The following is a 14,001-nucleotide window of genomic DNA, read 5'->3' on the forward strand; positions in this document are numbered from 1 at the left end:
TCTCTGCAGCTGTGTCCACTGTATGGACGGGTCATCCCAGCTGAGAGGCGGGACCTAAACTGGATAAACTAGAGGTGTTTGACTGTAAACTGGTGAAAGTGTGCGAGTGTCCTCTGACGTCAGCTACAATCTGCACTTCCTGTGGAAACACAGCTAGCATTAGCATTAGCATTAGCATTGGCGAGGAAGCAAAGTTTAATTTAAGATTTCATTTTTTCACTTGAATTTCTCAGATATCAAAGTTAACCACATCACACACAGCTCCAGGCTTTTATTCAGACGATGGTGGGATTAAAATATGTTGATCTAGTTTCAATAAACAGAATATAAATTATTTTAAATGATCTGAAACGTGCAGATGTTATAATGATCCATTCAACACTGATTCGTGAAAGTCTCTGATGTTCTCCAGCTGTTTGTGACGGCGCCTCACAGATGTGCGTTTGCTGTAGAGCAGCTGCAGAAGACGACGGTGTGCTCGGACACGTTGCAGCTCTGCAGTCTTTTGTTCCTCTCGGGCTCTGAAACGGCAGCGCGGTTTTCATGTTGATTCTTTGATCGTTGCGAGGTGATGTACGCTGATCTGGTTGCTTATTGAAGAACAGTCCCCAAACTCAGCGCTTTGTTTTTAGCTTCAGTGATTTTCTGATGCACAGCGTCCTCTGTGGTATACGAGCCTGAGTCAGGAGCTCCTGGCTGCAGGGATGCAAACAGACAGCACGCAGCTGAGGACCCGCGCTCACTCCTCACTTCACCGTGTGTGATAAAAACACTGATGCTTCTGAAACTTTGACCGTTTTTTCCTCACTGATGATATTTGGAGAACGCTGTAGTTCACAGATTGGATTGACTCTTTGTCCCTCTGGCCGATCCGATGTGTTCGTCCCGTCGGGATATCGAACAAAATCAGGTGAAACAAACTCGACTTCACTGCAATGAAACTGATTTATATACAGAGAGCAAACTGCTGAACAGCCTCCGTGAGCTCAGCTGTGCCGAGTCTCCCCAGAGGAAGCTAACCCACATCACTTCCTGCTTTTCTGCCCTATCAGGTGTTCTTCCTGTCATGGACGTCACATGAAAACAAGAGGCAAAGAGGAAGCAGGAGGACGTTAGCGTGGTTGTTATTGCAGGTATATAAAGCGTTCCCGTCGGTCCCTGCAGGTTCAGGCTCTTTCGGTCTTTACTCGCTCGAATCAAAGCATCTCTGCGTTTTTAACGTTGCACTTTACGCTGTCTCACCCTCACTGTGAGGAGGTCATCTTAAATGTGTGGCTCCACCAAATAAACGTGCTCAAAGCCGCTGACGTCAGAGGTTGTGGGAGGGGCTACAGCACAGATGTTCCTCCCACAGAAGCTGTGTTTGCTTCTCAGGCCTCAGAGCAGGACAAACAGCGTCTCTCTGCTGTGGTGTGGGTGCTTCCTGTGTCTGGCCTCAGGGGGCAGTACTGAGCTCAGATTACACCCCACGTTAATGGTTAGCGCCGCTGACTCACAGCAACGAGGTTCCAGGTTCAAACCTGCTGGCTAGCCTTAGCCTCACCATCTTAGCAGGGCGGCGCCCTGTCCAGGTGCCCCCCCTCCAGTGACAGCAGGGACAGGAAATGAAGATGATGAATGCAGGGCCACATAAAGTGAAGAAGAGGCAGCATGGTGAACGTCAGCGTGGAGAGACAAACTGCTTGGAGTACCAGCGGGACGACGGCGAAAAACTCTTTTTCCAGGACCGGAAAACAGGACACTTTTGATCCGAGTGTGAGGAGAGTCCGGGTCCTCGTGTGCCCCCGTTCCCGTGTCACTTCCTCCCGTCCGACAGTCCCAATCCATCCAAAGTCCTTCTGCTCGGAGATGAGAAGCAGCAAGGAGGCGGCGAGCGCCCGAGTGAGTCCTCCTTTCCTTCAAGCTGTGCTCCCTTCTGTCCTTTCCTCGTCCCCTCATCTGTAGCGGTGTTACCCCTTATTCACTCCTCAGTTCCTTTCCTCGTTTCTTCCGTCCTCTCCTGTCGTCCTCCTGTTGACAGTGCTTTGTCATTGGCTGTCGCTCTCTCCCAGCAGCCAATAGGTGGTCATCTTCCCTTTGCCCTTGATGTCGATTTCCCCTCGGAGCTCCAGCTGAAAGCAGTTGAACTCTAGCAGAACGTCTCGAGTCGCCGCCGACACGTGGATCTTCAGCGCTGCGCACACACACACACACACACACACACACAGGTCATGTTTGGCAACAGCAGCAGGAATAAAAATGCTGCTTTAGGTTTTTCAGTCCAACCTGCAAAAATCTAATCTGCTGTTTATTTAAAGAACATCACTTTATTCTGAAGGGGCTTTAATAAATCTGCTTCCTGTTAATGAAGCTCAGCTGTTACACGTGTAACAGAGAAACTGTTCATGGAGCACAAACTGCAGTATCAGCTGACACTAAACTCACTAAAGCCCGTCAACAGGGAAGCAACAGCCTGCAGAGGGCGCTGCTGCGTCAGCATTTACAGAGCGACGTCTTCGTTCACGTCTATCTATCGTGCCAAGTCACGTGACCTGGTCATCGTATGTTTAGTCAGTGTGATCGCTAACACGTGGATCTGAACCCATTTATTTTCCGTGTGAACACCTGAAGAATGCAGAGGTCAAAGTTCAATGTTCCCTCTGGATTAGTACTCGAGTACTTAGTTACAGTTCAGAGGTTTCAGGCTGAAACTGCAGCGTCAGGTCACATGTGCATCAGGTCACGTGACCTGTTTTTGTGCACGTACCTTCGCCAGTGGACTCCATACGTGATGACGTGTTGACGGTGTCGCCAAACAGGCAGTACCGAGGCATCTTCAGACCAACCACGCCCGCACACACGGGACCTGCAGAGGACACGGGGGCGGTCACCACGCGGGGCAAAGACCGGGAGTGTGTGTGAGTCTGCGTGCGTGAGTGTGTGTGTCTGTGCGTGTGCGTCACTGTGAGTCTGTGTGTGAGTCTGTGTGTGTGAGTCTGTGTGTGAGTCTGTGTGTGTGTGTGTGAGTCTGTGTGTGAGTCTGTGTGTGTGTGTGTCTGTGTGTGTGTGTGTGTGAGTCTGTGTGTGTGTGTCAGTGTGTGTGAGTCTGTGTGTGTGTGTGTGTGCGTCAGTGTGAGTGTGTGTGTGTGTGTGTGTGCGTGTGTGTCAGTGTGTGTGTGTCAGTGTGTGTGTTTGTGTGTGTGTGTGTGTGTGCGTCAGTGTGAGTGTGTGTGTGTGTGTGCGTGTGTGTCAGTGTGTGTGAGTCTGTGTGTGTGTGTGTGTGTGCGTGTGTGTCAGTGTGTGTGAGTCTGTGTGTGTGTGTGTGTGTGCGTCAGTGTGAGTGTGTGTGTGTGTGTGCGTGTGTGTCAGTGTGTGTAAGTCTGTGTGTGTGTGAGTCTGTGTGTGCGTGTAAGTCTGTGTGTGTGTGAGTCTGTGTGTGCGTGTAAGTCTGTGTGTGTGTGAGTCTGTGTGTGTGTGAGTCTGTGTGTGCGTGTAAGTCTGTGTGTGTGTGAGTCTGTGTGTGCGTGTAAGTCTGTGTGTGTGTGAGTCTGTGTGTGTGTGTCAGTGTGTGTGAGTCTGTGTGTGTGTGTGTGCGTCAGTGTGAGTCTCTGTGTGTGTGTGCGCGCGTGTGTCTGTGTGTGTCAGTGTGTGTCAGTGTGTGTGAGTCTGTGTGTGTCAGTGTGTGTCAGTGTGTGTCAGTGTGTGTGTGTGTGTGTGTGCGCGCGTGTGTCTGTGTGTGTCAGTGTGAGTCTGTGTGTGTCAGTGTGTGTGAGTCTGTGTGTGTGTGTGTGTGTGTGCGCGCGTGTGTCAGTGTGTGTCAGTGTGAGTCTGTGTGAGTCTGTGTGTGTGTGTGTTGTCACCGCTGTGAATGCCGATCCTCAGCTTTAGCTGCTGCTCGGGTCGATGGCGGATCTTGAAGGCTCTGACGGCGTCCAGCAGGGCGAGCGCCATGCGGGCGATCTCTCGGCCGTGCAGCTTCCCGTTCCTCACCGGCAGCCCCGACACCACCATGTAGGCGTCGCCGATGGTCTCCACCTGGGGGCGCCACAGCACCGTGACATCAGTTAGAGTCGCACTAAAAGTTGTCCTTATTGTGAGTTGGTCTCCATGGCGATGCGCTCTGTTGCTCAGTTGACCTGAGAACAGGTCGGAGGAAAGAAACGAGCCGTTTACCTTGTAAACGTCAAAGTTGTCGATGATGGCGTCGAAGCAGGTGTAGAGGTCGTTGAGCAGAGTCACCACCTGCAGAGACATCAGCACGTCAGACTGAAGGACGGTGTTTGAGCGCCCCCTGCAGGCCGCTGGCTTTCAGTGTGTGAGAGAACATGTTAACACTTTATAATTCAGTGTGCTTTATTTGATACAACAGCGTGATTATAGATTTATACTTACAGGAACACTGACACGTGGTGTCAGGTTTGTACATCAAAGTACTTTATTTAATATTCATTACATTGATCTGCATGAAGCCCTGCCTGAGACGACTTACACGTTACTTAAACTTCCAGTATAATTATTTCTGACTGGTTTCCTCCTTATTCCAGTGTGTATTTGTAGGTAAATATAATTAGATTGTAATTTCAAATAAAATACACTGAAATTCCTTTTTAATTCCAAATCATACTCTTAGTCGCTATCCAAAAACCCTTACAAGGACAGGTGAGGGAGCATTTTCTAGATTAAATCTGTAAATGTATGCAGCGGCGTCCGGCCGGCCGAGGACGCCCCGTCTGGAAACCAGCTGCTGGGACTTCGTTAATCGTGCTGCCTCATGAGTTACTGATCCCTGCAGTACAAATATGAGAATCTAGTTCCACCTTTTATCCATCCGTTCTCTGCTTATCAGGGTCGCAGTGGGCTGGAGCCTGTCCCAGGTGTCTTAGGGCGAGAGGCGGGGCACACCCTGCACAGGTCGCCAGTCTGTGGCAGGGCTAACACACAGACAACCATTCACACCTATGGACAATTTAGAACGACCAATTAACCTACCCCACTGCCTGCACGTGGGAGGAAGCCGCAGTATCGATAAAGTTTCTCATTTCATTTACTCTCAAAAATGTTTCCTCTGGATTTTAGTCCCCTCGACCAGCCCATTGTTCTCCACTCATACGTTGTGCATGTGATTCTGAAATATGGATCTCGCCAGCCGCCCTCAGCCCGCGTGCTAACACGGTGGCAAGCATGCAGCGTCTGAACCTGCAGCAGAAACACCAGCGTGTCTGATAAGACACCTGCACTGCGCTGCAGGCGTTTGACACTTCAGTCACACGCAGCCCTGATGGCGTGACAGGACGCAGAGCCGATTTCAGAGTCCAAGCTCGGATTTGGGAGGATCAGGTATCCGATGCTACTCTCCGTCTGGCTTTCTGTGTTTGTGTCTTTGGACCTGGAAGCTGTGTGAGAAGTACTGAAGTACTCAGGTAACTCGTCTCACCTCCATCGGCGTGCTCTCTGCGGAGATGGTGGTGAAGCCCACGATGTCGCTGAAGTAGATGGTGACCGAGTCGAAGGCTTCAGCCTGAACCGTCTCTCCACGCTTCAGCTGCTCGGCCACCGAACTGACAGAGAGACAATACGGCGCCATGAGTGTGTGAGCAGGGGGCTCCGCCCATAAAAAATGTCCGTGTGCACCTCAGGACCTTTACCACCTCTGCTGCTGTCTGGACAGCCAACCCTGGATGCCCCTCTCTGACATGTGCGCTTGGTGCACACCCCTCACACGGACTCTTTTCCTCCCATCGGCAGACGCTATCGCAGCATCGGGGCCCGAGCCTCCAGACTGCGAGACAGCTTTTTCCCACAAACCATCAGACTCCTGACCTCACTACCAGCTCCCCCACTCCCCCCACCACACACACCTACACAAACCAGTAACTGACTCTACTGGACTTCACACATCGCTGCCTTTGTAAATACAGACGCTGCTCTGTGGACAATCCTGCTCATGTTGGTCACTTTAAATCATTTATACTGTAAACTGTAAAACTGCTACGTTGGTTATTTTAAACCACTTCAAAGTCACTTTAAATCTCATTTTATAAATTGTAAACGTTACATTTATTAACCCTTTTTACCTCAAAGTGTATATTTATTCTTACTCTTCCTGTATTTATTGTTGTTGGAACTGGAGCCTCGTCATGTGTCTCTCTATAAACTGAACTGTATATAGCAGAGATGACAACAAAGTTTACTTTGACTTTGATGTCAACACTATAGGACAAGAATCGAGAACCGGTTCCCAGTAGTCCAGTTCCTTGGAATTATCGGTCTACCTGCCTATTGAGCCGCTTTTCAGTTCTTGCACTCCAGCTACAATCAGCTGACGTCAGCTCGTGTGCTGGAGGAAAAGAGCTGCGCAGCGTGGATACAGACATTACTAAGGACGACAGCGTAATAGTGAAGCTAACACAACTGCCTGCAAGCGCAGACGGCATGCTAACGCTAAGCTAGCCAAAAACCCAGAGAGACGAGCTGCGCGTATGCAGACCTGAGCCCAGCAGCCAGAGCCTGAACAGGTAACAAAGAGGTGAGGCTGCAGCCTCTGTGTCTACCTGTCAATGTTTATAGAATCACCATGACGACCGCTTTAAAGTCTCTTCAGGATCTGTGTTGGTGTGTGCGACTGTAACTCAGTTTATTTTGTAACAGCCAAGTAATGTAACGAGTATTCAAACCAAGTACTTTCTCCTGGGAGTAATTAAGTAACATACTGCATTACTTTTTTATTCTGTGTAATGATTACTTTTTTTGAGTAATGACTGCAACACTGATCAGAGCCAATGAGAACCCAGCGAGACTCAATACAACGGTCAATAATCAATAATAATATCAATAATCTTTAGGTTATTATCAGTTCTAGTCGCCACAGACCTCAAACTCACACCAAGACCATCGCCGTGTTTCAAATCGACCCCGCCTTCACATCGAGGGTCACCACAGCCGAAGAGCGCCGCGTCCAGCATTCAGACAAATATCTGACAGGGTCGAGCATCGAGGCGCAGGTGTGAGAGCGGGACTACAGGTGCGCGGACTCATCCCAGGGTCACACCTGTGCACAGCTGGGCAGTCTGAAGAGGGGAACGCCTCTTTCTGTTTACACCAACCATCTGTGCCTCCAACCAGCAGACCCTCCAAAGTACACGACAGGAGGAGTATGCTGTTATTTTTGTGCGTCTGAGTGCACGTAAAAAATTTGCATTTTGAGAAGAAAATCATTTTATGAGAAGAAAAATAATTGCTGCGTGCAAGAAATGTGTTTCAGTGTTTGCTGTGATCCACACACACGAGCTCACCAGCTACTAGCCAGATCCAGCAGAGCGGTTTGGCTCAAACTAGATTAAAACCAACAATGCTCTTAAAAAAGTCTATATTTAAAAACAAATAATTAAACATACTAACTGCAAAGGGGTTTAGCTACACTCTGGCCCGTGTTTCTGGAACGCAGTAGCTGTCGAGCTGATTGGAGACCAAAACAGCCAATCAGAATTTTTGCATCCAAGTCTGTGATTGGCTGGTTTTGTGGCACATTTGTAACGCTATACAGAGAGTTGAGCGTGCAGAGATGTTGAGAGCAGGTCTGCAGACGTCTGTGAGCACACAGAGCGGCTGTTACTGTGTGTTTATGGACATTAGCAAACACTGAAACACATTTCCTGCATGCAGCGATGAGTTTGCTGCAACATTTGTACTTGCAAACATTCTTTTTTACGTGCGCTCAGAATAGATGCACAAAAATAACGCCATAGATGAGCGGCCCATACATCACACGCACAACTGCACATGCTCAGAACCCAGCTGTGAGGAAGATGTCCAAAGGTGCACCTGAGGAGGAGGAGGGTATGTTTACTGTAGAGCCGCACTGTGTGCAGTAATTGCAGTACTGACTGTGGTAGTATCTGGTACAGCAGGGCTTCGGCCTTGCGTTTCTCCTCGTGGTACGCCTGCGTTCGCTCCTCCACCAGCTCCTCCAGGTTGTTGGCGTACTGCTCCATCCGGGACAGTAGGTTGTCCAGGATGTTGGTCCGTGACTCCCTGAAAACACACACATGGTGTTCTGGGTGGGCAAACACCAAGCGTGGGCTCATGTCCACTTTAATATCAGCTCAGTTTTATTTACACAGCGCCAAATCACAACAACAGACGCATTGAGGCGATTTATACTGTGAGGTCGACCCTGCAATAATACATACAGAGAAAAACCCAGCAATCATATGACCCCCTATGAACAAGCACTTTGGCGACAGTGGGAAGGAAAAACTCCCTTTTAACAGGAAGAAACCTCCAGCAGAACCAGGCTCAGGGAGGGGCGGGGCCATCTACTGTGATTGGTTGGGGAGAGAGAAGGAAGACAGGATAAAGACATGCTGTGGAAGAGAGACAGAGATTAATAACAGATATGATTCAATGCAGAGAGGTCTATTAACACACAGTGAGTGAGAAAGGTGACTGGAAAGGAAAAACTCAATGCATCATGGGAATCCCCCGGCAGCCTACGTCTATTGCAGCATAACTAAGGGAGGATTCAGGGTCACCTGGTCCAGCCCTAACTATATGCTTTAGCAAAAAGGAAAGTTTGAAGCCTAATCTTGAAAGTAGAGATAGTTTCTGTCTCCTGAATCCAAACTGGAAGCTGGTTCCACAGAAGAGGGGCCGGAAAACTGAAGGCTCTGCCTCCCATTCTACTTTTAAATACTCTAGGAACAACAAGTAGGCCTGCAGAGCGAGAGCGAAGTGCTCTAATAGGGTGATATGGTACTACAAGGTCATTAAGATAAGATGGGGCCTGATTATTTAAGACCTTGTATGTGAGGAGCAGGATTTTGAATTCTGGATTTAACAGGAAGCCAATGAAGGGAAGCCAAAACAGGAGAAATCTGCTCTCTCTTTCTAGTCCCTGTCAGGACTCTTGCTGCAGCATTTTGGATTAACTGAAGGCTTTTCAGGGAGTTTTTAGGACTTCCTGATAATAATGAATTACAGTCGTCCAGCCTGGAAGTAATAAATGCATGAACTAGTTTTTCAGCGTCACTCTGAGACAGGATATTTCTAATTTTAGAGATGTTGCACAAATGGAAGAAAGCAGTCTTACATATTTGTTTAATATGTGCGTTGAAGGACATGTCCTGGTCAAAAATGACTCCAAGGTTCCTCACAGTGTTACTGGAGGCCAAGGTAATGCCATCCAGAGTAAGAATCTGCTTAGATACCATATTTCTAAGATTTTCAGGGCCGAGTACAATAACCTCAGTTTGATGTGAATTAAGGAGCAGAAAGTTAGAGGCCATCCAGGCCTTTCAGATGGAGATGTTTCACTCTGTAAACACACAAATGCAGTTTTGGGTGTTGTTCCCTGTGTGGCCACAGGATGTCACTGATGCACCACCCTGAAACTGCCCGCTGTCCGCTCTGCTCGCGGTTTCAGGTCTTACTTGTTCTGTTTGCGCAGCAGCACTCGGATCTGGTTGAACTCGGGTCTCTCCGTCGGCTCTTCGGCCCAGCAGCGCTCCATCAGCTGACCCAGCTCGGGGCGGTCACTCTGCGAGTCGATGGTCGGCCTCAGGCAGGGCCACTCCCCCAGAATCACGCGGTCCACGATCTCTGCACAGAAACAGTTCAGCACATTCAGCGCAGTGAACCTTAAACTACCAGCTCGTTGGTGATTTCAGGTGGAGCGCTGGCGTTGGTGCACACGTTATCCTCTGCTCGGAGCCTCGAGCCGCTCGAGGATGAGCAGCACAGTCTCTGTAAAAATGTCAGCAGAGTTAAAAACATGTCTCATGAAATGTGTTGAGCACCATCCTGTTTAACGCAACTTTAAAGTAACACATTTAACTGGTGTTAAACATGGATTTGATTTGTGACTGAAAGCAGACTGTGCAGTAAAACAAGTGACCACGAGCGTCCGTACGAGACAAACAGCGTCAGAACAGCCGACGATGATCCCAGCGACGGTTTATGGTGTCAACCAGGTGGTCGAGATAACACACTTTATTTGACTTCTTTATAAATAACATAAAATCCTTTTCAGACTTCTGCTGTTAGCAACCCCGTCAGCATGACGCAGGTTCCCATGGCGACAGCGGGTCGTACCTGAGCGACGGAGGCGACCGGCTACACAGACGCCGAGTCCTAATGAACGGAAACGCAGAGACGGGAACGTCCAGTGTGCTCCGTGCGAATAAATCAGAGGCCAGGTCATTAGCGGTGATGAGGCTTGCCGCTGCCGGAGCACGCACCTGAGCAGAGAGCAGGTAAACAGCTTCTGCTCCCCAGCTGCTCTGCGAGCGTGCAGCAGCAGAGCTCAGCGTCCAGCGTGAAGCGCTTTCTGTGGTTTGGAGAGCGAACGCAGAAATTACCCGTGAGCGAGAGGCGGCTGAGGAACCAGCGTGGACGTGCTGTTTGCTCAGCCTCTTCTTCTCTGCTCTGATTCATCCCAGCAGGATCACGGCTTAATCTGAAACCAGGTCGACGCCGATCACATGACCCGACACGCACACCTACAGGTGTGCACGTGCACCATCAGCCTTTAAAGCTGCACACCTGCAGCAGGAACCTCAGAGCTACCTACCTTTAGGGCTGAGCGGGTCTCCCTCCAGGTAGAAGGCTCCTCGTCGAAGCGCCACCTCCTGGAGGATGATGCCGAAGCTGTAGACGTCTCCTTTCTGGGTTCCCTGAGGAGGAGGACACTCCATCCTGAGCAGCTCTGGAGCCATCCACAGCTTCTCTGCAGGGCGGCACAAACAGAGACCTCAGGACCTGAGCTTAACATCGAAACCTTTCGGGGAACTTCTTCATGTTTAACATTAAAGAGTTTGAGAGGAGCGTGCTGCTAACATCGCTGTCTGACTTCAGGAAAAGCAGATTAACGGCAGAGAGCTGCAACTCACGGGCGTAGTAGGCGTGAGCGTCGCTAGCTGTGTCACTCTCAGACCGAAAGCTGGACAAACCGTAGTCGGTGATCTTCAGGACGAAGCGGTTATCCACGACGCAGTTGGAGGACTTGAGTTTACCGTGGGAGAAGATGACGCTGTTGTGGAGGAAAAGCATGCCCTGCAGACACAGAGAGGAGGACAGCACTGACAACACATGTTTGTTATCACAGGTAACACCACCTGGAGGTAACTTATTACTGTTGTCTTCACTTTGAGTCCTGCCATCATCCAATCAGACACCAGGGACCCCAAAGCTCTCTAACTTTGACTCCTCTGTCCTCGTTAACCTGCTCGCTTCCTCCTCGTACTTTCACTTTAATGAGTCCCACATGCATCGCATCGTTTCCACTGAAACTGCCGTTAACGAGCTTCAGTCCAGGAAGCAGAAACTTAATGAAGCAGAGACTCTGCGGGAAATGGAAACGTACCTTTACGATGTCGTTAATGAGGGAATATTTAAACATCCAGTCCAGAGTGATGCTGTCGTTCTCCAAGATGTCCTGAACACACAAACAACCAATAACCTGTCAGCGGTGACCTTGGCGAGATCTCCTCAGCACCAGCCGTGACGCCGTCACCCTGACCCCCACCCTTAAAGCCGTACCTGCAGACTGCCTCTGGAGCAGTACTCTGTGACGATGCAGCAGTTGGGGGGGTCGATGCACGCTCCAATGAACCTGGTCAGGTGTTCGTTCTGGACGTCTCTCATCTGCACAGACGGAAACATTCAAAGGCTGAATTCACAGGAAAACACGGGGAGCATGACTCCGCCCTCGGCGACGCCCACTGTGGAAACAGACTAAAGCTGGAGTCTCAAACGTCACTGTTTGCCACTGCTGTCGTCTCATTGGACGGCCACTTTAGTGTTCAGGAAGTCCTCTCTGTGCGTCCAACACGTGGCAGCGCTGCTGCTGTGTTCATATGTAACAAAATAAAGTGCAGACGTCAGTGTGACTGCCACCGAGCTGACACAGCCTCACGTTTGTGCTCTCTGCTCATGTTGGTTTCATATTCAATCATTTTGAGAAATTATTTTAACATTTCACGCAACAACAAACAAACCCTCTCTGACAGAAAAGCCAAACTGCTTTAGATTTCTTCACATCAACATACAAGTAGGGCTGACGTGGGCCGCAAGTGGCCCCCGGGCCACGAGTTTGAGACCCCTGGACTAAAGGGACATTTCACAGCGTTGCCCATCAGACCTCCTCAGACCAGGTCCAGACCATGAAGCCTAGAATTACCCTGACCCGAACATCGTTCAGGTCGTTACATCAGTGATGTAAATCCAGAAGCCCAAGTCTGGAGAAGAATAACAGGAAGTTGACCGTGGAACCACGTGTGGCCTGAGAACGTGTGACACAGATTTCACATCGTCTGTTTTTAATTAGCTGAATATTACATTTTCTTGAATGTGTGCAGTGTATGGATTAAAATGACCGACCCGTGTTTACCCTGAACTGGGCGAGGAAAAATAAATGAATGGATGTTTGGATGACGAAGGCCCCACTGTAGCTGCCCTGACCCTGCTGGGAGCAGCTCATGCTGGCTGCTGTACTGTACTGGTGAGCCTGGTGCTGAACAGGAAGCAGACAGTAAATATTCCTGTTCGCTTAGCCACTCTGAGCTGTTAGCTTAGCCGGTGCTAATGGTCACGTGTGACGTGTCAGACACTCACGTGTTTGAGCTCAAACAGCACCTTCCTGTTGAGCTCGATGCGTTTCTTGTTGATGTATTTGATGGCCACGATGTTCCCCTGGAAGAAAACAAAGAGCAACATACCAAAAGTCAACAACAGCGACCTTCAGTGACACGTGACATGATGCAGACGCCTCACTTCATTCTCGTCGCTTTCTCCTGTTCTCATCGTCCTCGTTAGCCGTTTAGCTAACCTGACACGGGAGGAGCTGCATGCTGCGCTGCTAACACAGCTGATGCTTTTGCTCAGCTCTGGTTCGTAAACCGGTTCTCTTCAGAGAACCTTTCTGATCTGCGATCCTGCTCATTAATCGCAATGATGACAAATGTGAAGGTGTTCTGCTCATTTCCAGCTCTTTTTCCTTCTTGGACACTGTTAGAGCAGCTTTACATGATCTTTGTCAGAAATAATCCTTCTTTGTCTGATCCTGTGTCTCAGCACGCCATGTTACCATGACACATATGTGATCTGACTGACACTCTGAGAGCGTCTGCGCTCTTATCGATCACAGGCAGCCCTCGCCCTGCTTTCTGCTTCTGCTCCAACATGAACTTCCTGTTTTCTTCAGTCAGACCTGAAACAGCGACCGAGACCAGAAACCCATCAGGATAGAACATGGAGGATCATCGCCGCATAGACTTCTGTCCAATCAGGCTTCAGAGGCATCGCCCCCTCCTGGACCTCAGATCGGTATCTCTGATCTGGTTTATGTGGTTCTAGAACAAATCAGGATAAAATACTGATGCAGACTAGCAACTCTGTGATTGGAGGGCTCCTGTCTTCATAACGAGCTTTTCCACCTGCGGCATCATTAAGACCTGAAGAAATAATCAACGACCTCTGACCTTTCAAAGTGGTGACTGATGAGTGCGGTGAAAACAGCACTCGGCTGATTGGAGGAGGAGGGCGGCTTCCTCGGAGCAGACTACAGCTCAGTTATTTCCATTCAGCAGCATTAAACTAAGCTCCAGGTGTTCCCACCTGAATCCTTATCAGCCCATGCATCACCACTGGCTCCTCCTACAGCTGCACTGCCGCCATGGCGGGGGGTGCTCACTGTTGAAATCAACGCCGCTCTGCAGAGTCTGTAAGAGTGTTTGAATATGAAACAGCAGGACATCACAGTCCCATGATGCACTTGGACAAGGCCCGCCCTTTCACGTGTTGGTCCTGCAGCGGGTCATGAAGGTGAGAGGGCCCAGCAGGGTCTGCACACCTGAACACCGCCACCTCGGGCTCCACCGTCTCCAACCATCCCTCGCAGCAGCTCTCGCCGCCATCTTCAAACCTTTCTTTCACCCCTGCAGCCCTGACACTCATCTCCACCCACTTCACGGGTCTCTGTTCCCACCCACGTCCTGCACCACCCACATATTGTTCTGCAGCACCGCA

General features: G+C 49.7%; 1 protein-coding gene across 1 annotated transcript in view; it reads right to left on the bottom strand.

Annotated features, from left to right (window-relative positions):
• Positions 1 to 256: 256 nt before the first annotated feature.
• The window catches only part of LOC146378493 (atrial natriuretic peptide receptor 1-like), a 54,232-nt gene continuing 40,487 nt past the window's right edge, over positions 257 to 14,001 (bottom strand). Inside the window, exons 11-22 of the mRNA XM_084944643.1 lie at positions 12,589 to 12,666; positions 11,515 to 11,619; positions 11,339 to 11,410; positions 10,866 to 11,028; positions 10,547 to 10,702; positions 9,408 to 9,576; positions 7,864 to 8,010; positions 5,414 to 5,537; positions 4,153 to 4,221; positions 3,840 to 4,014; positions 2,747 to 2,845; positions 257 to 2,173 (exon numbers count right to left, since the gene is read on the bottom strand). Coding sequence (XP_084800769.1) covers positions 2,028 to 2,173; positions 2,747 to 2,845; positions 3,840 to 4,014; positions 4,153 to 4,221; positions 5,414 to 5,537; positions 7,864 to 8,010; positions 9,408 to 9,576; positions 10,547 to 10,702; positions 10,866 to 11,028; positions 11,339 to 11,410; positions 11,515 to 11,619; positions 12,589 to 12,666 — 1,503 coding nt within the window. The 3' untranslated portion in view covers positions 257 to 2,027. The remainder of the gene's footprint in view (positions 2,174 to 2,746; positions 2,846 to 3,839; positions 4,015 to 4,152; positions 4,222 to 5,413; positions 5,538 to 7,863; positions 8,011 to 9,407; positions 9,577 to 10,546; positions 10,703 to 10,865; positions 11,029 to 11,338; positions 11,411 to 11,514; positions 11,620 to 12,588; positions 12,667 to 14,001) is intronic.

Source organism: Perissodus microlepis, chromosome 11 (assembly GCF_051167445.1).
Source record: "Perissodus microlepis isolate ML-2025 ecotype Zambia chromosome 11, ASM5116744v1, whole genome shotgun sequence".
In the NCBI taxonomy this organism is placed as follows: domain Eukaryota; kingdom Metazoa; phylum Chordata; class Actinopteri; order Cichliformes; family Cichlidae; genus Perissodus; species Perissodus microlepis.